At 39.1% G+C, this 24,885-nt stretch overlaps 1 protein-coding gene across 1 annotated transcript in view; it reads left to right on the forward strand.

The window, feature by feature from the left end:
• Positions 1 to 24,885, forward strand: part of LOC136863098 (uncharacterized) — a 95,128-nt gene that overhangs the window by 27,566 nt on the left and 42,677 nt on the right. The window contains exon 2 of the mRNA XM_067139433.2: positions 1,992 to 2,187. Coding sequence (XP_066995534.2) covers positions 1,992 to 2,187 — 196 coding nt within the window. The remainder of the gene's footprint in view (positions 1 to 1,991; positions 2,188 to 24,885) is intronic.

The raw sequence follows: 24,885 nt of genomic DNA on the forward strand, positions 1-24,885 counted from the left end.
AACAAACCTCCCACATGTGCTACTTTCAAAGACATTTTAGTGTCATGTTTGATGCACAGCAAAATTGCTGTGACTGACAATATGACCAAGAGTGAGTTGGTGGAACTTGTAAAACCAGATAAACTGGAACCTGTGTACACGGTAGAGAGGATTGTGAAAGAGAGTGGATTAACTGTTCTGTTATTACCTCTCTCTCACTGTGACATGCTGTAAATCCAGTCGAACTCTGTGGAACTGAGTGAAACAAAAAATAGCCACATTGTCTCCAGTTTTTTGCTTTTGGCTCTGAAAAAAGAACTAACTCACTACTGCTTGTGAGAAGTGACCAAAAATGGGATAGCTGTGTAGAAGTTAAAGATGTTGAGAAAGAATCCTGGCTCGATGATGCACTTATGAAACAGGAGGTTGAGAAAATAGTGATAAGTAATGGTAGGGAAAAGTAGTGAAGAAGACAGTAAGCAGGAACCCAATCAGGAGGCATGAGAGACTGCTGGTATTGTTGATGAAATTACAAGTTCAACTTAAGAGCCACTCATTGATGAATTATTAAGTTGTCAAGTCATAAGTTTAGAGATATAGGAACAAGAAAAGGAACATTCAGTAGGACAAACACAATGGCAGGACTGTGTGAGAAGAGAGAGCACAAGAAGAAGAAACAAGGACAAACATAAAAAGATGAGGGTAATCTCTGTGTCTTCATACACTGCAATTTTCAAATAGATAGGCTCTCTCCTCATCAATCCTAGTACTACATCCATTTCTTCTCAGCCCCTGATGAGCTCATTTCTGCTTCTCAGCCTTATCAGGAGGGCAGACATCAACACTCGTTGAGGGGCCATCTTGACAGATCTTCAGTTTTAACATGGGAAGTAGTAGTAGTAGTAATAACAACAGTACTGGTTTACGTCATACCAAATACTTTTACGGTTTTTGGAAATGCCAGGGTGCCAGATATTTGTTCCGCAGAAGCTCTTTTATATGCCTGTAAATCTACCGACATGGGGCTGATGTCACCTTCAGTTACCGCCGGACTGAACTAGGATGAAACCTGTCAACTGAGCCACTCAGCTTGGCAACCCAGGAAGTGTAGGATAAGAAGAAAGCCAGATAAATATGGGAAAATACAGATGGCTCCTTAATGTGTGTTGATGCCTACCTCCTGATGAAGCTGGGAAACAGAAACAAGCTTGGCTGAGAAGAAATGGATGTAGAAGAACTGTGATTGATGTCTGTCTATTTGAAGACAGCTGTACATGAAGACTTTGAGATTGTCTCTGTCTTTTTATGTTTGTCCGTGTCTCTTTCTGTGCTCCCCCTTCCCACACAGTTCTGTCATTTTGTCCTATTATGTTCCTTTTATTATTGTAAATGTATGTACTAGCCATTTAATTTTATGTAAATTAGTTTCATTTACTTTAAAATAAAGGGCTTCATATCATACTGATTTGTATATTGACAAATGTATGCCTGGTGTCAATAACACTGCGATATGAAATGTACTTCTCTCCCCGCTGGGCCTGTGGCTAGTTCATCTCTCTCCACTAGTCCGCTGGCGTGTTCCTCTCTCCCTGCTAGTCCCTTGGTGTGCAGCTGCATTTCAGTAACAGACAGCATTCTCACACACAAACAGCAAAGACTCATGCCGAATAGTCCTAAACAGTCCCGTTAGAATACGAGATACTGTTCTCGTGTCTCAAAGACCAATTAATTTTATGGAAGAGCTATTGGTGCTAAGTGGTCAGAAGTGAAATTTTAGGGCAGATAGCATTAATACAAAGATAAATTTGTATGCTCTGATGGATGTAGGTCTAGGTTACACTGAACATTTCTTTCATTTTCTATGAATGGGATATCCATGCCAGAAAGTATTCACTAAGGCAGTCCATTAGTTGGTACATGGTTAATTTCTTATTTTCTTGTGCTAAATATATTAATAGTAAATTTGTTCTATAGCTAGGAGTATATTACAGTTTGATCTTATTCACTTCCAGTTGGTGTGCAATGCAGTTTGAAGGAAGATGTGAGTATAGCAGAATTTAACGATACATCAGGAGCATCATTGCGCAGAAAAGTCGGCTTACTATCCTGTCCTGGCCCTGGCGATCCAAGTGACTACACGGAGTGTTGTTGGGACTCACGTTTTCAATGCTGTCCATCACAGCGACCAATTTATCAGGTTGATGATCGGTAAGAGACATGAAAATAATATATTCATACACATTATAGGAGCTTATTGTGGCAAAATTGGTTTATGCTTAATGTAAATTTCATTACATTAAATTTCCCATTGATAAGGTAGCAATTCTGTGCAACTTTAATATGTACACGTTTCGATGCACAATATGATTAGCGGAAATAATTTAGTGATGTGAGCAAAACAAGCAAAAAAATATTTTGATTAATGCTTTCAAGGCCTAGGTTAATAGACATGGTAGTGTTAGGGTATATGCTGTATGAAGTGAAACAAGAGAGAAAATTACTACATTCTGGTGTTCTCTGTGACTGGGTGCACCTCTTTCCAGACTTGCAGGCTGCTTGTTCTGTTGGTCTAGTCTAGGCCTAGTCATTCGGCGATTAGAGGCTTGCTCTGCCTCCTGCTGCTGGTGGGAGACTACATTTAAACCTTGGTCCCACCACTTAAGGACTAAAATCAGATCTAAGCATCTATTGTCACAACGTGTGCTGCCATAGTAATGGACTGTCTGATTGTGAACTATCTGGAGCGCTAAGGAGCAAGTGAGGAAGAGGGAGACAGGCGGAGCGAGCGAGACAGGCATGGGGAAAGAGAGAGACAGTGCTGTTGCTCCAAATGGAGGAGTGGGGGTCTGCACTCTGGTCAACCAAGTAAAGTCGTCTTTTGCACTGTGCACGGTGCATGCAATCTGAGAGGCCCTGCTCTACTCCCTCAAAATCTCAACAATAACCCCAGGCAGAAAATTTTTCCATACTGACCACCAGTTCTTCGATACTTCATTCTTTCTACCCCACCTCTTTTCAAAGCCTCACAGCAGGACATCTTTTCTCCTCACCTATATCTGGCACTCTGCTGACTGGTCTGCAATTTCTCGTGTTTTGGAATTCCTTTCCTGGAGGAGCCAGCTGACTTCAATTCAGCTATAGGCGTGCTGTATGGCTGGCTTCTAGATACAATTAAAGATTTCATATCCGCACATGAGACTACTACCAACAAGTATCTACACAGGATATCACAAGGGACCAGACTGACGATAAACAATAAGAGGAGAGATTCCCTGACCTACAGACTCACAATACCTTTGTTAACATTTGCATCCATGCAGGGTTTATGATCAGAAGAGACTAGAAGACGTGCTTAGACACGGTCATCAAAAACATCTGGAACAATCCCAAGCACTACTAGAGTCTCTTCAACTTAAAGAGAAGGATGGAGTGGATTTCTGTCAGCATGAGGCTTGATGATAACCATGGCAGATGGAGCTGATCACAGTGAACTGTTTAACAGGTATTTCAAGTGAACTTTAAAACCTTCTCCAATCCCTTCTTACTGATAAAGCTACCAGTCTTGATGCCAGAGGTCCCCTTTCTTGAAAAGCACTGCCAGCAGCCTTTGCATCCTTATCGCTAAAATTATGTAACAAATGTTTTGCTATGGGCTGTTTTCGTCTAACCTGGAAACAAGCCAATATTGTTCCAGTGTTTAAATCAAGTAAGAAATTCAGTGTTTCATTGTATTGTCCAATTTCTATTCTCCCCACACTATGCTTTATCTTTGGAAAAATTGTTCACCAATGTCTTCTTTCACCGCAACCAGGAAGCATTGTTTCCTACCTGGGGGTTTCTGTCCAAAAAATCTGACTAGTCTACCTAATTTCACATCATTTACTATTGCACCTAAATCACAGCTGAATATCTGCTATGTAGACTTTTCAAATGCTTTTGATTCTGTAGACCATACCCCGGTACTCCTTAAGCTCTCTGAACGATTCCGTACACACACTCTTGTTGCTGGCTTCCTACAGAACCGTTGGCAGGGAGTAGAAATATCAGGCACATCATCCTCACAGTTGTCAATTATCTCTGATGTCTCTTAGCCCTGTGGTATTTTCCTTGTTTTTGGCTGATCTGCAAACTAAACTCAACCGCAAGTACTCTACTCTTTGCTGGCAACTGCAAGGTGGTTAGAGGAATGAAACTGATGGCTCTTCTACAGTCCCTACTCAGTGTCCTCTTGTACTGGTGCCGTATTTTGAAAATGAACCCCAGTCCAGAAAAATTCAGCCACTTGAACATAATTCTACATAAATCTCCATTACTGGCATTATGTTACCTGCTCGATGAGCCAATAACTGTAGTCAGCAGCGAGACTTAGGTGTAATTTTCAATACCAAATTACAATTCAAGAGCCATGTACAAATATATACAGCCAAGGCCGTGAAATTACCAGGCATTCTCTATTGTTTTATGGAAATCTCCCATCCCAGTGCTCTTTGCTGCTGCTGTTGCTGCTGGTTTTTCTTCCTCAAGATTTTTCAACCTTTCCCGAACTACTGTTCTTCGATTTGAACAGCAGCCTCCCTCTCTAGTATTAACCAGTTATAGGTTTCCTTTGCTGCTGTCACCGAGGAATAAAAACACAGAGTGTAAGAATCAGTCTCAGCAGCAGGTATTAAGGGCAATAAATGTGTCACCACTGCACATTGGCAACAGGCACCTTATCTGAATTTCTGCCATGGGATTTTAAATGGATATTTCTACTTGGAATATAATATTGTTTTACTGTTCTCTCCCTGTGTTCTTTTCAGCTCCATCAGAGTCAAAGAACTTCTCCACTTCCTCACACTCAGCATGCAATACTCTGATCCTTTCTAATCTCTCTCGTAACTCTCTTTAACAATATTAATAAGACATACAAGCTCGATATACCATCAAGTAAATATATATTCCAGAGGAGTGTAAACAATCTCTTAACTCTTAGAGGATGGAATTTAATATATTACGGGGGCTATTTTTTTTCAACATCTGATCAGTCTCGAAATTAAAACCACAGTCAGAATCCGACGAAGTGTTGTGCAGATGTGTTGACAGTACCTCTTGTATACCTGTTGACCACATCACGACACACTTGTCAGTTCTGAGCATGCAGTGAGCACGTAAACATGCCTAGGACAATAGAGTCTCCCACTAAGTGTGAAGTGCGTGCTGTCATTCGATTTCTTCATGCTGAGGGGTGCAATTTTCTCGTATCGCCTGATCCACGACTAGAGCCAATTTCTGCAAATGATGCAAATTTTTTCATTTCTCAACGATTAGTATGTATGTTGTGTTTCATAAATGTATCATGGTATGTGTGAATACGGAACATGTTTTTGATATGCATTGTGAAAAATTAAACTAGAAAAAAGGTTTTTAAATTTATTTATAAAAGTGGTTTTAGTCCAATTTTGAAAAACAAGGTATGCATGCGTAGCTCAAGTATTGCTGAATCCAAAATAAGTTTGTGACTGTAAGTAAGGTTATCACTTATATTTGTGTAAAAATGTGAAAACTCACTAAAATGCTCAGTCCACAACATAAGATCTAACTGCACCTGTTCAGTCTTCCATGTGTTAACAAAGGTTCTACTGTTCTACCAACGGGTAGATATTTTTTTGACCATTAAAAATATATTTAGTTACGGATGATTTTTGCTATAATTTATGGTAATAGTGTGTACAATATCAGTAAACTGAAATGTCCGTTTATATTTTTCAACAGTCACTTCAGTTTAACACTCGCAGAGATCAGTCGATAGACAGAAACCCAGACACAGTATTGAGAAAAACCCATTTATTTCCTAAGAAACCCAAAAACCAGGTTTAATTTCAAATGCCGTACATATATGAATAATCCCCGCATATTTTATTCAAAATATGGCTGTGAATATTTTGGCTGCAGGTGTTTTTTGTGTCAGAGTTCGTACAATACTGACATACAGAAATCCGAAAGTTGGTGTATTATTGCCCACTCTGTTGGGCATTTCTGTTCACGCCACAATCAAGAATGGTGCCACTTACATATAGTGTCATTTGCATAGCATCAGTTTAAGTAGAAACAAGTTTAGGATGGCTGGTTTTGAGTTCTCCTTATGGGTCGTTCATGGATGAAGAAAATCTCCATATTATTCAAGAAGCAGAGCAAATTGTGATTGTGCCGTGGGACTAGTATGTGATTGGAGGAAACGTAAAGCTCATCTTGAACAAACAGTAACCAGTGGGCGTTTTGTGGAGAGAGAGTGAAGTTTCCAGAAATAAAGAACAGGATATTCAAATATGTGACTGAAAAAAAGAGAGTTTGGATTTCAGCCTGTTAGTGATATTTGCAGATTGTGCATCGTTAATGTGGCTCCAAGAGTGGAGATAACCAGAGAAACCTGTGGTGCAATTATAGCACTTGGAAAAACAGGTTTATCAACTTGTCAAATTATAAAATAATGTAGTGTGTTCATATGCTCACGTAGAGGCAGTGCACGAGCATGGGACTAGTTCGCTGCACCATCTGTACAGGCTTAATCATCCATCATCTAGGGCAGTGCTGGCGAACCGTAGACGCGTGCCACTAGGTGACCTGCGAACACGACTTCTGTGGCACGTCAGACAACATACTAACACATTTTGTTTTTAACATGTAATAAATAGGTGGAAAATCTACCAGCATATCATATTAAGAGGAACTTATGAGGACAACCTTTTCCTCCTTAAAATAGCATCCACCCCCATGTAGAACTTTTATACAAGGTTTATACACCGTTTATATGCAATCTGTTACTAGTAAACCATGTATAATCCTCCTGTGTATACATCTGTTATACGATTATTATTATTATTATTATTATTATTATTATTATTATTATTATTATTATTATTATACACTGAATTGCATATACAGATCAGGACCCTTGTACGAATATAAGCGTTGTATAGCAGTGAGTGATGAAGAAGAAACAACTTAATGTGTACTTTACATGTGGTTGATAAAGGCATTTTTTGGAATGTACATTAGAACGTCTACAGTCATATTGATCAGAAGAACAATCCAATTGGCAATCTTAATGAAATAACCAATAAACTCAAATACAGTACCTTTTAACAAAATTATAAAAGTATTTCTCCCAGTAAATGAAAATAATAAGCTCACCGGACAAAAAATGAGTCACCCCAGATCAAGGATGGCAAACCTTTTCCAACTAGCGTGTTAATTAAGGTCTTGTTTAAGTATACATTGAAAGAATGGAAAATAACGATGATCTCCACGATATTTGGAACACAGAAGGCAGAGAACAGGGACGGCGAACCTATGACTCGTGGTGCCACTAGGTGACATGCAAACATGACTTCTGTGATGCCACACATCATACTAACAATTTTTAATGTTTTTAACATGTTATAAATAGGTTGAAAATCTACCAACATAGCATATTTTAACATTGCGCTTTCACAAAGAAATATGTCACATTTTTCTGTGGCCGTATTTTTCACAGATGTTATTAGATTAAAGCAAAATATATATCTTATTCTTAAAATTTACCTGTTTTTTGAAATGTTATTTTCAGTGATGTTTGCAGATTTAAATCATGGAACTTTCAGTCGTATTGATTTATATGTAATGTAATCCAATACCTAAATGAAGTGAAATGAGGGGAGGGGGGTTTGGTTTCATAATGATTTTAAATAAAAAGAACTTGTGGCACACTAGACGGGAAAAAAGTATTAAATAAGACCTTAATTGACACGCTAGTTGGAAAAGGTTTAATAATAATAATAATGTTATTTGTTTTACGTCCCACTAACTACTCTTTAAGGTTTTCGGAGACGCCGAGGTGCCGGAATTTAGTCCCACAGGAGTTCTTTTACATGCCAGTAAATCTACCGACACGGGGCTGTCGTATTTGAGCTCTTTTACGTGCCAGTAAATCTACCGACACGGGGCTGTCGTATTTGAGCACCTTCAAATACCACCGGACTGAGCCAGGATCGAACCTGCCAAGTTGGAGTTAGAAGGCCAGCGCCTTAACCGTCTGAGCCACTCAGCCTGGCAGGAAAAGGTTTGCTGTCCCTGATCTGCGGTGACTAATTTTTGGTCCGGTGAGCTTATTATTTTCATTTACTGGGAGAAATATTTTTATAATTTTGTCAAAAGGTATTCGAGTTTATCGGTTATTTCATTAAGATTGCAAGTCTGATTGTTCTTCTGATCAATATGACTGTAGATGTTCTAATGTACATTCAACAGAGTGCCTTAATCTATCACATGTAATATTAACAAATCTTGAACTGATGAAAAAAGATTGCTATAGTCCAGCAAATGTATTTGTTGTGCTTTTTGGCATTAATTTGTTCTTGATAATGGGTGATGAAACTTCTTACTGTCTGACCTATATAGCTGGCTTCACAGTGTGCACAATTTATTTTATAGATTCCGGAATTCAAGAAATTTTTATTATTGTTAGTAATGCTGTTGGGGTTATGGAATTAAATGAAATTTTGTTTTTTGAGTAAGTTAGTGATTTGAAAAATACTTTCATTATACATAGTCCACCTCTGTAGCGTAATGGTTAGCACAATTAGCTGCTGTCGTCGGTGGCCCGGGTTTGATTCCTGGTACTGCCGGAAATTTAAGAATGGCATGAGGGCTGATATGTAGTTGGAATGGTACATTCAGCTCACCTCCATTGGGGGTTTGCCTGAAAAGAACTGCACCACCTCAGGATGAGGACAGGAGTTTACTTTGTCCGGCTCCATGGCTAATGGTTAGCGTGCTGGCCTTTGGTCCAGAAGGTCCTGGATTTGATTCCTGGCTGAGTCGGGATTTTTAACCTTCATTGGTTAATTCCGATGGCTCATGGGCTGGGTCTGTATGCCATTTACATCATTAGAATTCATTACAGGAAGGGCTCCATCCTCATAGATGCACAGGTCGCCTATACGGCGTCATAGGTAATAAATTTCATATTATTCCATATTGAAGAGCAATATAATGTAAAACCAAAGCTGAAGGTTTCCACCTATTCAATACTATTTATTGTAACCTTAACTAAATTACATATTGTAACATTAAATGCCGTACTTGGGCTAGCAAAGCATAAGGTTCGGCGCAGGGCGTGTACAGTACTGAACTGGAGTGCTTACAGAGGGAGAGAGGTTTATCGAAGTAAAGTTTGATTCAGAAAGACTGAATTTATTAACAAATGTTCAAATTTCATATCACCTCTGTACAGGAGAAATACTGGGAAGTGTTCTTTCTTCGTCCTAGGGTTGGTGATGTCCTTGAACTCCAGCTTCTCCTCTCCTCTCTGCACCATGGAACCACGATTCCTCCCTCGATGGAAGTTCTTGAAGATCTAGAATTTCTAGAAGATCCATACGATGTCTAGAAGATCTATGCGGTGTAGAAGTAAGGGTGTCGAAACAGGTCATATGAATGATAAACGTGAACGCACATAGTTAAGCTTAGGACGTGTTAATGCGGAAGCGGCTTCTGCACAGACGAGAAAAAGATATAGTAATGGATTTAACAAGATTTATGACACATAAGAACTGTATAATTGAAGAATTGATGATGATGATGATGCTTGTTGTTTAAAGGGGCCTAACATCGAGGTCATCGGCCCCTAATGGTACGAAATGAAATAACAAAAAATTCAAATTCATCCACTGACTAAAATAAAAAAATGTCATGAAGAATGAATGGATGGACATGAACCCTACAAAAAACAAAAACAAACAAACAAAAACAGTGGATCAGACTCAAAAAGAAGGTCGTTAATTAGAGTATTACAGACCAAGGGACCATTTATAAAGCACAATGATGCTTGATGTCTGAAGGGGTGCTAAATTCACGTCTAAGGCCCCACAGAATGGTACATGTCACGAGTCAAGTAGAACCATGGTATTTGTCATTTTGGGGTACTGATCAAAAGTAGCGAAGACTCACGGTGGTCCACACAAAATGGTACTACTCACAAGCATTGCAATTCGTACAGGGAACGCAGACCTATAGTGTTTCTCACACAATGGCGCCACTCATAGCCAACGCAAACCGGTAAGGTTCCTCACCTAGGTGTACTAGTCACGGGCGCCGGTATTCCCATGGTGTTCCTCACATAGTGGGTACCAATCACAGGCAACGCTGACCCACGGTGCCGCTCATATAGCGGTACAACTCACAGGCTACGCCCAGACCCGCGGTGTTGCTCACATGGGTACAACGCACAGGTACTGGAATCCACCAAGCCAGGCTTTTTACTGCAACTAATCACAAACATATTTCGTACCAATTTAGTGATACTACTCGCAAGTACATGCAACCCATGGTGTTTCCCGCATGATGGTACGAATCAAGAGTAGTTTCATGGTTCTAATTCAATCATCCCTTGGTCGCCCCTTGTAGTCGCCTCTTACGACAGGCAGGGGATACCGCGGGTGTATTCTACATGTGCATCCCCCACCCGCAGGGGGTAGTGTGTTTGGTCCGCGAGAGGTATTTTAATTCCCTCAAGTCTGCCGGCAAGCCGGTTAGGACCCCCCTATCCGCCACCTGGGACGTGCCACGTGGGAGTATCACCTCTCCCCCTGCTACGCCTGTGTAGCAAGTTCGTGGATAATTGAAGAATTATCACATGGTAAGTGTCACTGAAATCTATCCCGTGTTCTTTCGTTAATCACTTCTGAAGTGAATTCTGTGCGGTCGAATGTCAATAAGATCGAACCCGCACATTAGTTTTAACACATGGAAATTAAACAAGCTGAGTGGAATGTTAATGAAATCAAACTCATAAAATGAATAGCCACTTGAAACTTGTGTCATCGAATGTCAATAAAATCGACCTAATAAATAGCCACTTAAAGTTTGTGATATTTGGCATAATCTAAAGTTATCCCACACGAAATGTTTCTAAGTCTTAACACAGTTTGAATGTAATCACTTGGATTGAAATGAAATAAGAATCCTTTACTCATAAAGTCAATCTTGTTCACGCATGTTAATAAAAATAAAATGAATTTGACCATTTATCAACAGTCCTTAGTTCGAATGTTCGCAGATTTTAAAATGCACAGTTCAAATACACAGTCTACAATCTATCACCTACAAGAATATTTACACAGTTTCGAGAATCATCTACACACGGAAATTGTAAGTCAGGTGACGTAGTCACTAAGTTCAGGTTAATTCTGTACTCAGCCACTTGTTAATGTTTGCCACTGGAGCACAGTTACGTCAGTGAGATTTCTCGAAATATTTCAATCACTCGGTAAGAAGCAAACACTGTTCAAATCCTATCACTGTTCATAATGTTAATTTTGAATTATGAGCACTTGCAAAAATAATCACAAGTCTTTAGACATTCATTCAGAATAAACAATCACTTGAAAATATTAGAGTTTGACGAGGCACAGTTTATATCGCTCTAAGTTGGAGCAGAATTCTGTCATTCACAAGTTGAAGAAAATTTTATAAGTTTGTACTCGACACTATGGAATTAAAGTTCGGAACTCGACGAAGTAAGACTATCACTTAGCGTAACATCGCGATCTCCACGAGTTGATCAACTGGGTTCGACCGTGGTACAGAAGACACTGTGTTCTGCCTTGAGAAATGGTCCTCCTTATATACTCAAATCTTGAAGAGAACAGCAATTGCATTACATTGAATATCTCCCTGGATTTATGTTGGATTCACATCAAACTTGGTAGAATTGGAGATAAAAATTCGGGCAACATGATGATGTTATTCCCATAACCTAATTATTCTTTTGAAAAAAGTTATTAAGCATAGAACATTTCGAATGTTCTCTGGCTGATGCAGTCTCTCGGCCACAAGGAGGGGTAGCTGTGACGTCACTCGCTCCACATCACATACGAGCTCCATGCTATCGCTTGCTGTTGAACCAGTGTGCAGCGCGGAATTCAAGTTTGAAGTGCAAGGACTTTAGCTTGGACCAGCGTTACTGGTACAGTATATTTGATGAAACTAGTTTTGGTCTTGCTAGAGTCCATCATCAGTCGAAATCAATAAAAGTTAAGGCAAGGCATGAATTATAGATAAAAGTTATGAAGCAAGCGTGTGGTGTTGAAATTCAGTGCAAGACTAGTAAAGATTTGGATGTTAAACACTCATCACAATCACATGCTTTGTGTAAGTTCTCAGTTTTCTTCCAGTTTGAAGAATGCACTTCACAGAAGACAAGGTGAAACACTTAAAATACTAGCACTTGAAGAATCTAGAATTCAGTTCAACTGATACAAGTGTGAACAGAATGATGTTGATGGAAAAGTGTTGAGATGTTTGTTTCCAATATGGATCATTGAAAAAAAAAAATAGAGCTGAATCGTTGATGGGAGTTACAGTGCAGCCTACGGTGGAGCTGAGGGACGTGGAATGGTAGGTGATTGGTGGAGGGAATTTGGAGAAGGGGGTTTAGAGTACTTAATTTTTTTTATTGAAAATAAGAATTAATAGATCATATAAAGGGTTTGGTTTTTCTGATATTACGGTTTAAATTGGGATTAAAGAATTGATCCAGCTGGATGAAACAATTTTTTAAAGATATTAAGCAGAGAGCCCTTATTAACCATATTTAAGATTTTTAGGTATTGATCGCCGGGCTGAGTGGCTCAGACGGTTAAGGCACTGGCCTTCTGACCCCAACTTTGCAGGTTCGATCCTGGCTCATTCCGGTGGTATTTGAAGGTGCTCAAATACATCAGCCTCGTGTCGGTAGATTTACTGGCACATAAAAGAACTTCTGTGGGACTAAATTCCTGCACCTTTGCGTCTCCGAAAACCGTAAAAGTAGTTAGTGGGACGTAAAGCAAATAACATTATTATTATTATTATTATTATTATTATTATTATTATTATTATATATAATTCTCTGGGGCCATCAAGGACCACGTTAAGTCTTGTTGCATTTGACACTGAACTTGGCCTTCTTTAGAGCCCAAATTTCCCTCATTCTTTGTGAGTGGGCCTGCTTACACTCCTCTGTCCAAGGGGCACCGTGTCTTCTCTTCGGTTGCTCGTCTCGCATTAGCCCGTTCGTCAATATTTTCTTGCGGAAGAGATCTCTGTTAAGGGCGTCTTCAGCTGAGATATGTAGCATTTGCAGGTCTTCTTTGGTATTTCTAAACCAGGGAATTGTGCTTTTGGGGTTTGAATCAAAAAAGTGAAAGATTTCTTTAGTTAACTTTCTTCCGTCCATTCTTTTCAGATGACCGTAAAATCGTGCCCGTCTTTTTCTGATTGTGTCGGTAATTTTCTCTATTTTGCTGTAGACTTCCTTGTTGGATCTCTTTTGATGGATTCCATTTCTGTACTTTGATCCCAAGATTCCTCTCACAATTTTGCGTTCTCTTTTCTCCAGTTCTTCAATGAGTCCTTTGTTGGCATTTAGAGACAGGGTTTCGGCTGCATGTAGAACTACTGGCTTCAGAACTGTTTCATAGTGACGTATCTTGGTGTTTTGGGAAAGGCATTTTTTGTTGTAGATTGTGCGGGATATTTGGTAGGCTATTTCCAGTTTGCGTACTCGCTCCTGAAGTGCTTCTTTGTCCAGTCTATTTTTCATGATGATCTCACCCAGGTATTTGAATTTGTCTACTCGGGTGATGTCCTCGTATTTTGTATGGAGTTTTGGTGGAGCCTCTTTGATGTTAGTCATTACTTCTGTTTTCTCAAACGATATCTGCAAACCAGTTTGTTCGGCAATTTCCTTTAAAATTTCAACTTGAGCTCTAGCGGTTTCTATGTCATTTGAGTGAACAGCAATATCATCGGCAAATGCTAAGCAGTCTGTTGCGATCCCGTTGGATTTGGTTCCTATTCTCAATGGACTGTAGTTGGTTTCCTGTAATCTCACCCGCCAGGTTCTGATGATCTTTTCAAGAACACAGTTGAAGAGTATCGGGGATAGCCCATCACCTTGTCGGACTCCTGTTTTGATGTCAAAGGAATGCGAGAGACATCCGTGGAACTTCACCTTGGATTTTGTATCGGTCAGGGTGGCTCTAATTAATGCCAGCAGTTTCAAATCAACTCCAAATTCATTTAAGATGTTTAGCAGGACTTCCCGGTCAATGGAGTCGTACGCTTTCTTAAAGTCCACAAAGACAGACACATACCGCTTGGACCTTAATGTACAATATCTGATGATTGTTTTGAGATTTTGGATCTGTTCAGCTGTTAAGCGACCTTTTCTGAACCCTCCTTGGTATTCACCTATTTGATGTTCGACTTGTGCTTCCAAACGCTCCAGGATGGCAAGTGATAGAATTTTTGTAAGTCACGGGTAGCAAAGATATTCGTCTGTAGTTGTTGATGTTCTTCATGCTGCCTTTTTTGTGCAATGGTTGGATCAAAGCTATTTTCCAATCTTCTGGTAGGGTCTCCTTGTTCCAAATTTCTTCTATTTGCTTTTGCAAGATATCAAGTGATTCCTCTGGGGCATATTTCCATAGTTCTGCTACTACTGAGTCTTTCCCCCGGCGCTTTTTTATTTTTGAGACGGGCAATGTGGCGCTTGATTTCATCTCTGTCGGGTGGTCTGGAATCTGGGTACCTGAGTAAGGGTTCCTTGGTCTCAATGGGGCTTTGCGGTTTAGAGCAATTAAGTAAATTCTTGAAGTAATCTGGCAGAATGCTGCAATTTTCTTCATTTGACGTCGCCAGTGTGCCGTCCTTTCGCTCAAAGCATAGAGATGTTGGTTTATAGCTAGTGAGTTTGCGTTTGAAGGCTCTGTAGTACTCTCTGCTTTCATTCTTCCTGAAGTTTTGTTCTACCTTTTCAATGAGAGATTTTTCATATTTACGTTTCTCAGTTCTGAACACCCTAGCTGCTTGGGCACGTTGGGTTTTGTAGGTTTCCCAGTCATTTTCTGATTCTTCTTCTTCTTCTTCTTCTTCTTCTTGTTTTCGAATGGGTCTACTATTTACCACGTTAAGCATCATTCATTTACGGTTCTTCCTCTTTCGATCGGCCCAGTACTTCTTCATCCTTTCGGAGTGGGCTTCTTTACGTTCTCGTGACCAGTTGTTGCCGGTCCGTTTTTTGCTACTTTGATCTTGGAATCCCTTAATTTTGTTGATGATTTTTCTGTATTCCTGTCTGTTGTGTACTACCTGCTGTGATATATTATTTTCCTCGATATCCTCCTTGACCCCTTTAAGCCAGCTAGTTTGTGTCTTCCTGTTCTCCATGTATTCCAGAATTCGCTTGGCTGTTCTCTCTGGTGGCATTCTTTTAATGTGTCCGTAGAAGCAGAGTCTTCTCTTCTTGAAGGATGTTGTAATTTTTTCGGTCCTTTTGTATAGTTCCTCATTTGGTCGCAGTCTAAATTCTTGACCCACTTTCCTGGGCCCTAGTATCTTCCTCAAGATCTTCCTTTCTGTCTTTTCAATGTTTTCTAGTAAGCCCTTCCTGTTCAGGGGAATACATTCGATCGCATATAGACTTTCTGGTTTGATGACAGTGTTGTAATGTCTGATTTTTGCAGGGAATGAAACTGATTTTTTATTGTAGACATTTCGACATAACTGGTATGCTGCTTCCATCTTTCTTGCCCTTTCCTGTAATGCTATTCCTGGTAGTCCTGTTGGGGTTATCCATTCCCCCAGATATTTAAACTTCTGTACTCTTTTAATTGTTCCATACTTGGTGACAATATTTTGTGTCGGATCCTTTTTGTCCTGAATCATTAGTTCCGTCTTTTCGAAGGATATCTGAAGTCCCGTCTTTACAGCAGTCTCTTGAAGTGTTTCAATTTGTACCTTGGCTGTTTCAGTGTCTTCTGCCAGTATTGCCATATCATCTGCGAATGCTAGACAGTCAATTTTGACTCCAGATCTTCCCAGTGATATTCCATTTTCCACCCCTAATTCCGTCAGTCTCTTTCTCCACTCTCTGACCACTTTTTCAAGTATAACATTAAACAGTAGTGGTGACATCCCGTCCCCTTGTCGGACACCTGTTTCGATCTTGAATGGTTTTGACAACATACCCATAAACTTAACCTGTGATGTAGTGTCAGTGATGGTTTCTTTGATTAAGTTTCTAGTATTTTTATCTATCCCAAACTCTTCTAACGTGCTTATCAAGGTTGCTCTGTCGACTGAATCATAGGCTTTCTTAAAATCCACAAATACAATCACTAGATTTTTGGCTGTGAGTGCACGTAGTTGTATTATGGAGATTAGGTTGAAAATTTGCTCGCTGCATGATCTCCCTTTCCAGAATCCTGCCTGGTATTCACAAAGTTCTTTTTCTATTATCCCTTCAGTCCTGTTTTGTAGTGCCTTGGATAGAATTTTAGAGGTAACTGGTGGCAATGATATTCCTCTGTAATTGTTAACGTTTGTTCTGTCTCCTTTTTTGTGCAGCGGGTGTATTAATGATGTCTTCCATTCCTTTGGGATGCTCTCTGTCTGCCAAATCTCCTCAAACAGTGCTTCTAGCTGAGTCACTGAGTGTTCTCCGGCATATTTCAATAACTCTGCAACTATTGAATCTTCACCTGACAACTTATTGTTCTTCAGTCCTGTTATTATTCCCCTGATTTCTTCTTTATTAGGTGGTTCTGAGTCCGGTGTCTGGTTCTTGGGTTTCTCAAACATTAGAGTTTCCTCAGGTTTTTTACAGTTCAGTAGTTTCTGGAAATAATTTGCAAGGTGTTGGCAATTCTGTTCATTTCCAGTGATTAGATTTCCTTCGTCATCTTTGAAGCATAGGGTTGGCGGTTTGTATCTTGTTAAGTTCCTCCTGAATGTCTGGTAGAAATTACGTGTATTGTTTTTCACGAAATCTTCTTCTAGTTTCTTTAGTTGCTGTGTGTCATAATGTTTCCGTTCACCTCTTATGGTTTTAGCTGTTGTTTTCCTTTGTGCTTTGAATGCCTCCCAGTCTTCTGGTTTCTTAGTTGAGTTCCATTTCTTCCATGTCTGAGCCCTTCTTTGTAGTGCTTCTTCGCAAACTTCATTCCACCACGGATGTTTCTTCTTTTTACTTCGTAGGATTGTTTGTTCTGCTGCTTGTTGTATTGATGTTGCCATCTCAGTCCAACTGTGACTTTGAATCTTATTTATCCTGTTCTGGTATTCATTCACAGTCTGCTGATTGAACTTCAGATCTTCTATTCTGTATCTTGTAATTTTTGTACCACTACTTTTTCTCCTTTCTGGTGTTAATTTCATATTAATTTTTGTCAGATAGTGGTCAGAGTCGAAGTTTGCTCCTCTAGTTACATGTACATCTTGAATTTCTCTGGAGTTTTCATAACTGATTGCAACATGGTCAATCTGAAATTCGCCCAATAATTTGTTAGGTGATATCCATGTTGTTTGTTTCTTTGGCTTCTTCTGGAACTTGGTGGTCATGATGTTCAAATTGAATTTTTCACACAACTCTATCAACCTCTTACCATTCATGTTTGTCTTGCTGTGAGCCGTGAATTTTCCTGTGGTTCTTGATGGTTCATTCCTTCCAATTTGTGCATTGAAGTCTCCTACCAGAATTACAACATTTTTCTCTGGAGTATTTCCTAGGATTTCTTCCAGACCTTCCCAAAATGTTTCTACTTTCTGTGGATTTTGTTGGTTGTCCTTATTTATTGGTGCATGTGCATTTATTATTGTGTATTTCTTGTTCTTGTTTTTGAAAGTTAGTGTTGACATCCTTGGTGAGGTGGATTTGAATTCCGTTATCTTGTCTGCCAGTGAATTGTGTACTACAAATGCTGTTCCAAACATCCAAAGACCTTTAGTGTTTTGTATTTTCTCTGCTGGTTTACCTTTATAAATCCTGTAGTTGTGTGTTTGTACCGTATTTTCGTCTCGGTATCTTGTTTCTTGTATAGCTAATATTTTCATCTCTTGTTCATCCATCATTTTAGTCAGTTCCATTTGTTTCCCAATTTTCAACATCGATTTTACATTCAGTGTCCCTATGAACGTTCTCTGTTTACATTTGTGATTTGTCTTTGGGATTCTAAGACCCTCCGACTGGTCTTGACTTGCGCAATGCTGCTGGACCCCCGGATCCGAATTCCCAGCTTCGGTAGCTTCGCCACCACGAGGATATGAGTTACTCATTGCACCTTTCATGACTGATACTTGTTTAGAGCTTGTGCTTCTAGAAATTTGCATTTCCATCTGCTACGACTTGGTTCGCTGCACCAAGAAGTTTTCCAAGCCGCCCCTAACATGGGGAACAGACGCCACGGGAATGGCAGAGTGCTTTTTAGGCGGCACTCACTCGCCTTGTCACATTACCGTCACTGGATTTATATGGCATTTTTTAGAGACTATAGTGCCCTCCATAATCCCACCACATCCTGGTGGCAATGCCGCTGTTGGTCCAGGACTGCTTATATGTCATGTTTCCCTGCTTATATCGCAGCTGCCCTCCATATCTGGAGGGATGCCCACTATCCGCCACCTGTGGACCCGCCTGGTCGCAGTCAGCTCTGCGTCCCATACACTGGGCAGGGATTATTATTATTATTATTATTATTATTATTATTATTATTATTATTATTATTATTATTATTATTATTATTATGAAAAAAGAAGTCATGGGAAGATTTTGGTAATAACCTGGAAAGGCTAGGTCAAGCAGCAGGGAAACCTTTCTGGACAGTAATAAAGAATCTTAGGAAGGGAGGAAAAAGGAAATGAACAGTGTTTTGAGTAATTCAGGTGAACTCATAATAGATCCCAGGGAATCACTGGAGAGGTAGAGGGAATATTTTGAACATCTTCTCAGTGTAAAAGGAAATCAGCATGGTGGTGTTGCAAACAGCCAAGCTCATGGGGAGGAGGAAAATGATGTTGGTGAAAATTATGCTTGAGGAAGTGGAAAGGATAGTAAATAAACTCCATTGTCATAAGGCAGCAGGAATAGATGAAATTAGACCTGAAATGGTGAAGTATAGTGGGAAGGCAGGGATGAAATGGCTTCATAGAGTAGAAAATTAGCGTGGAGTGTTGGTAAGGTACCTTCAGATTGGACAAAAGCAGTAATTGCACCTATCTATAAGCAAGGGAACAGGAAGGATTGCAATAACTATCGAGGTATCTCATTGATTAGTAGGCCTATACCAGGCAAAGTATTCACTGGCATCTTGGAAGGGAGGGTGCGATCAGTCGTTGAGAGGAAGTTGGATGAAAACCAGTGTGGTTTCAGACCACAGAGAGGCTGTCAGGATCAGATTTTCAGTATGCGCCAGGTAATTGAAAAATGCTACGAGAGGAATAGGCAGTTGTGTTTATGTTTCGTAGATCTAGAGAAAGCATATGACAGGGTACCGAGGGAAAAGATGTTCGCCATATTGGGGGACTATGGAATTAAAGGTAGATTATTAAAATCAATCAAAGGCATCTATGTTGACAATTGGGCTTCAGTGAGAATTGATGGTAGAATGAGTTCTTGGTTCAGGGTACTTACAGGAGTTAGACAAGGCTGTAATCTTTCACCTTTGCTGTTCGTAGTTTACATGGATCATATGCTGAAAGGTATAAAATGGCAGGGACGGATTCAGTTAGGTGGAAATGTAGTAAGCAGTTTGGCCTATGCTGACGACTTGGTCTTAATGGCAGACTGTGCCGAAAGCCTGCAGTCTAACATCTTGGAACTTGAAAATAGGTGCAATGAGTATGGTATGAAAATTAGCCTCTCGAAGACTAAATTGATGTCAGTAGGTAAGAAATTCAACAGAATTGTATGTCAGATTGGTGATACAAAGCTAGAACAGGTCGATAATTTCAAGTATTTAGGTTGTGTGTTTTCCCAGGATGGTAATATAGTAAGTGAGATTGAATCAGGGTGTAGTAAAGCTAATGCAGTGAGCTTGCAGTTGCGATCAGCAGTATTCTGTAAGAAGGAAGTCGGCTCCCAGACGAAACTATCTTTACATCAGTCTGTTTTCAGACCAACTTTGCTTTACGGGAGCGAAATCTGGGTGGACTCAGGATATCGTATTCATAAGTTAGAAGTAACAGACATGAAAGTAGCAAGAATGATTGCTGGTACAAACAGGTGGGAACAATGGCAGGAGGGAACTCAGAATGAGGGGATAAAGGCTAATTTAGGAATGAACTCGATGGATGAAGCTGTACGCTTAAACCGGCTTTATTGGTGGGGTCAGGTGAGGCGAATGGAGGAGGATAGGTTACCTAGGAGAATAATGGACTCTGTTATGGAGGGTAAGAGAAGTAGAGGGAGACCAAGACGACAATGGTTAGACTCTGTTTCTAACGATTTAAAGATAAGAGGTATAGAACTAAATGAGGCCACAACACTAGTTGCAAATCGAGGATTGTGGCGACGTTTAGTAAATTCTCAGAGGCTTGCAGACTGAACGCTGAAAGGCATAACAGTCTATAATGATAATGTATGTAATGTATGTATGTATGTATGTATGTATGTATGTATGATTAGATCTTGATCCATATTAGTGAATTTATGGTTTGAGTCCAATGTAAAAAAAATATATATACATTAATTAAACACTATCAGAAACAATGGATATAATAAACATTTCATTGAAGGAATAATAAATAAATTCAGACATTAACTTTCCACTACCCTCATTAAAGAAGAAAAAAACTAACAAAACCTTATTTTCCACTTTCACTTTTAATGATCAACAGACACACCAGATTTCTAACATTTTCAAAAAGTGATATTAAAATATCTTTTAAAACAGACAATAATAATGCTACAGTTCTACACAACACAAACTCAATAATAATAATAATAAATTCTATAGATCGAGTTATGCTTAAATGTTGTAGCTGTTCGTCCACCTATGTCAGCCAAACGGGTAGAAACTTTGACATGAGGTACTTAGAACAGGTAAGTTCATGTAGATTTTCTGCTATGGGAAAACGTATGATGGACTCAAACCGTAAATTCATGAATATTGATCAAGATCTTAAAATCTTAAAAGTGGTTAATAAGGGCTCTCTGCTCAATATCTTTGAAAATTGTTTCATCCACCTGGATCAGTTCTTTAGTACCAATTTCAACTGTAGTGAGATATCAGAAAAACCAAACCTTTTATTTGATCTATTAATTCCTATCTATATATATAAAATAACATGTACTGACTGACTGATTCATCATTAACATATCAGATGTATACCGCCCAACTAACATAACCTAGATGTGTGCTAGTTACGTAATATGAACACATATTTGAGTTAAGTTGTTTCGAATTAAAATATAAATACTGTGAAACTGTTTATTTAAATGATAAAAATTCATTATTGTCAGCATAATTACATTGGAGTTTTAAGTGTTTTTGCTTGACTGTCATGTAGCGTTGTGCATGAGCGGCTCTTGGATCAGCGTGGATTCGCATGCGAGCACTCGGGTCAATTCTGTATGACGTCACAAACACGCACGGCACTCCACAGCAACGGAGTGGCCAAGCCCGATGATATGCGATTATGAACAAGCAGTACAACACTAGAAGTTCAAAATTCTCTGTTAATACTTGAATTAATAACGATTATAACAAATTCCATGCAATACAAATGGAAGAAGTACACCATATAATATTGGCCAGGATCGTTAGAGACCATTATAAGAACGAGATAGTGATTGTGATATATTAGTAGCATTCTAAAACAAAATTCGAACTACATTCTCTCAATATAGAAAAACATTTACGAAACAATTGGAGAGGATTGTCTGTCGCAGCATTAGTAAGTCATGCATCTCAATGTAATGCTTGGTACCGGCATTCTCCCAGTGAACTTGGTGAAGTAATTAACAGTGTTATACTAATAATAATAATATTTTTTTGCTATTTGCTTTACGTCGCACCGACACAGATAGGTCTTCTGGCGACAATGGGACAGGAAAAGCCTAGGAATGGGAAGGAAGCGGCCATGGCTTTAATTAAGGTACAGCCCCAGCATTTGCCTGGTGTGAAAATGGGAAACCACGGAAAACCATATTCAGGGCTGCCGACAGTGGGATTCGAACCCACTATCTCCCGGATGCGAACTCACAGCTGTGCGCTCCTAACCGCACGGCCAACTCGCCCGGTAAAAATAATGTTGTATTTACATCCCAGTAACTACTTTGGACGGTTTTCGGAGACGGAGATGCCGGAATTGTGTCCCGCAGATGTTCTTTTACATGCCAGTAAATCTACCAAGCCTGACGTATTTGAGCCCCTTCAAATACTACCGGACTGAGTCAGGATCGAACCTGCCAAGTTGGGGTCAGAAGGCCAGCTCCTCAACCCTCTGAGCCACTCAGCCAGGCAACAATATCACAAGCAGCTACAGAGAAATTACCGACATTCAGTCCTTCAATACTTAATTTCATGAAGCGGTAAGGGGAATACCACACTAATGTTTAATGAGATTATCGTAAATTAAGATTTAACCAAGTTTGGGGTTGTGTTCATTATTTTTTTGCAAGTTGTTTTACGTTGCACCAACACAGATAGGTCTTATGGCAACGTCGGGACAGGAAAGGGCTAGGAGTGGGAAGGAAGCGGCCGTGGCATTAGTTAAGGTACAATCCCAGCATTTGCCTGGTGTGAAAATGGGAAACCATTATTAGGTCTTCTGACAGTGGGGTTCGAACCCACTATCTCCTGAATACTGGATACTCGCCGCACTGAAACGACTGCAGCTATCAAGCTCGGTGTTTATTATTTTATTCTTGATTTGAAATATATGTACTTTGAACCATATCATTGCTTGGAGTCATTAAGTGCTATTTTAAATACACTTCCTTCGTTATATCACGATTTCATTCCCGCTAGTTTTGTTGTTGCAAGTAATATTACGAACGGTCAGAGACACCGACGCGTAATCCCATAGACTCGACTCGAGACCGACTTTCTCGACTCCACTCCATCGCTAGCTCATCACAACGTTTTATCAAATAGTTGGTATTACCAAATACTTTAATACAGTATTAGGTATTACACATTGCTATGGCAGCCATTTTGATGGTAAATATTGATCTACAATCGAATATGAAACACAGGAATCGATAGAGTATGTATTAGTGTTCAGTGTCACCAACTTAGTTGTTTTCGAAGCAAATTTGTTTGTTTGGTGTTCTATTAGTTTCTTTAACATTTACTGCTGCTAACATTGAATTTAATTACATTTTAACTATTGTTAATGTAAGTGTTTTCCACTTGTACTTTACTTTCTAATTCATCACGAATATTGGTATTATTTTCAATTTCTGTGGGAATTAGCTAAATTGAACTGCCTGTTTCATTTCTTCATGTTTTTGACGCCAAATTTTATGTTCTCAAAATGAGCAGGAAATCTAGTCAAACATCTACTAATTTTCTTTAAGAAAGAACCTAGTAAAAGTAATAATTCAACACCAGATGAGATTTCCGAAAAATACATTGCTGAGGCCGGCTCATCTGGTGAAGTGGAAATTATTCAAAATGAAAAACCACAACATTCTTCTGAACACCGCTTATCTTATCGAGCATCAGCAATGACTGGTTTAAGCAATTTACGTGGTTGTGAAAGAAATTGGTATGGTATGTTGTGTTCCACATGTATAAAATGTTCACTGAAGATACCAGCAAAGAAGGAAGTGACTTGGGTGTGCAAGACTTCGAAAAGTTTGTTAGGTGACCATCTCCGGATCTTGAAAATATAAGTTGGCAACACTGCATCTAGAGCACAGATTTCTAGATATGCCAATCATTTCCTGCTTTTCAAGAGTGTTTAATGCTAAAAGTCAAGATCAGAATGAAGCTTCTGAGTTGCTTCGTGATTTGAAGTCTAAAATGGGGAAGCCCTCCAGTCATAAATTACAATAGTGCTAAACTGGAATGGTCTTTTGCATCAAAAATGTTCCAAGGAGAGTCCTACATCAGGTTAAGACCTAAACAAATAATTATAAAGTTTGCAACAACATGTGAGCTTAAGGTATCTTTTCCAAATTTAGCAAGACTAGCTGCTATTGGACTGTCCATACCTGTGAGCACAACTCAATGTGGAAGGGGATTTTTGGCTTTGAAAAGAGTTGAAACCTGTTTGGGAAATCGTATGAAGCAGACCACACTCAACAATTTGATGCTGATTTCACTAGAGGGACCAGACTCAACAGAATTCAATGATGTGAGAGCTGCAGACAACTGGCCCTCAAAGAAGAAAAGAAGAATCAACATATAAAACGTCATGCTTAAAATTAATTTCAATTTTGTAATGGTAGAAAAAGAAATACCTTATTTTGTCTTGTTCGTGATAACAGTGAAATAGTTCAATTTTGCAGTAAATGTTTACCTCTCTGAGATTATTGTTAATGCCTAAGTGGAATATATTGAAATTTTATCATTCATTTTTGAAGTGGTATACCCCCACCCGGCTGACAAAAATTTCTGGGGAGAACACTGATGAGGATATCTATATCTCAAAAACTTGAAATTATACAGACGTAAAAATTGGTATTTGGTATCTCCTTTAAAAATAAACACGTTTTTTTTGTTTGTTTTCAGAAAATCCCATTAAGTGGGGTTAAAAAAGGGGACTTGTATCTTAAAAAGTGAAGATGTTACAGACATTAAAATTGGTATTTGGAATCTCTTTTGAAAATAAAGAAACACATATATATATATATTTTTTTGATAATCCGATGAATAGGGGGTGAACAGGAGTGACAAGTGGGGTGAATTTAAAAAAATACTATATCTGCAAATTATCTCAGATACGTAACATATTACAGATTTGAAAACTGGTGTTTGGAATTTCGTGTAAAAGTAAAGAAACATAAATACTTTTATTTTTGGAAAAGGGCAACTGGAAAAAGGGGTTGAATTTTTAAAATTGGCATATCTACAGTTTATCTCAAAAACTTAACATGTTGCAGACGTAAAAATTGGT

This window comes from Anabrus simplex, chromosome 2 (genome assembly GCF_040414725.1).
Source record: "Anabrus simplex isolate iqAnaSimp1 chromosome 2, ASM4041472v1, whole genome shotgun sequence".
Classification (NCBI taxonomy): domain Eukaryota; kingdom Metazoa; phylum Arthropoda; class Insecta; order Orthoptera; family Tettigoniidae; genus Anabrus; species Anabrus simplex.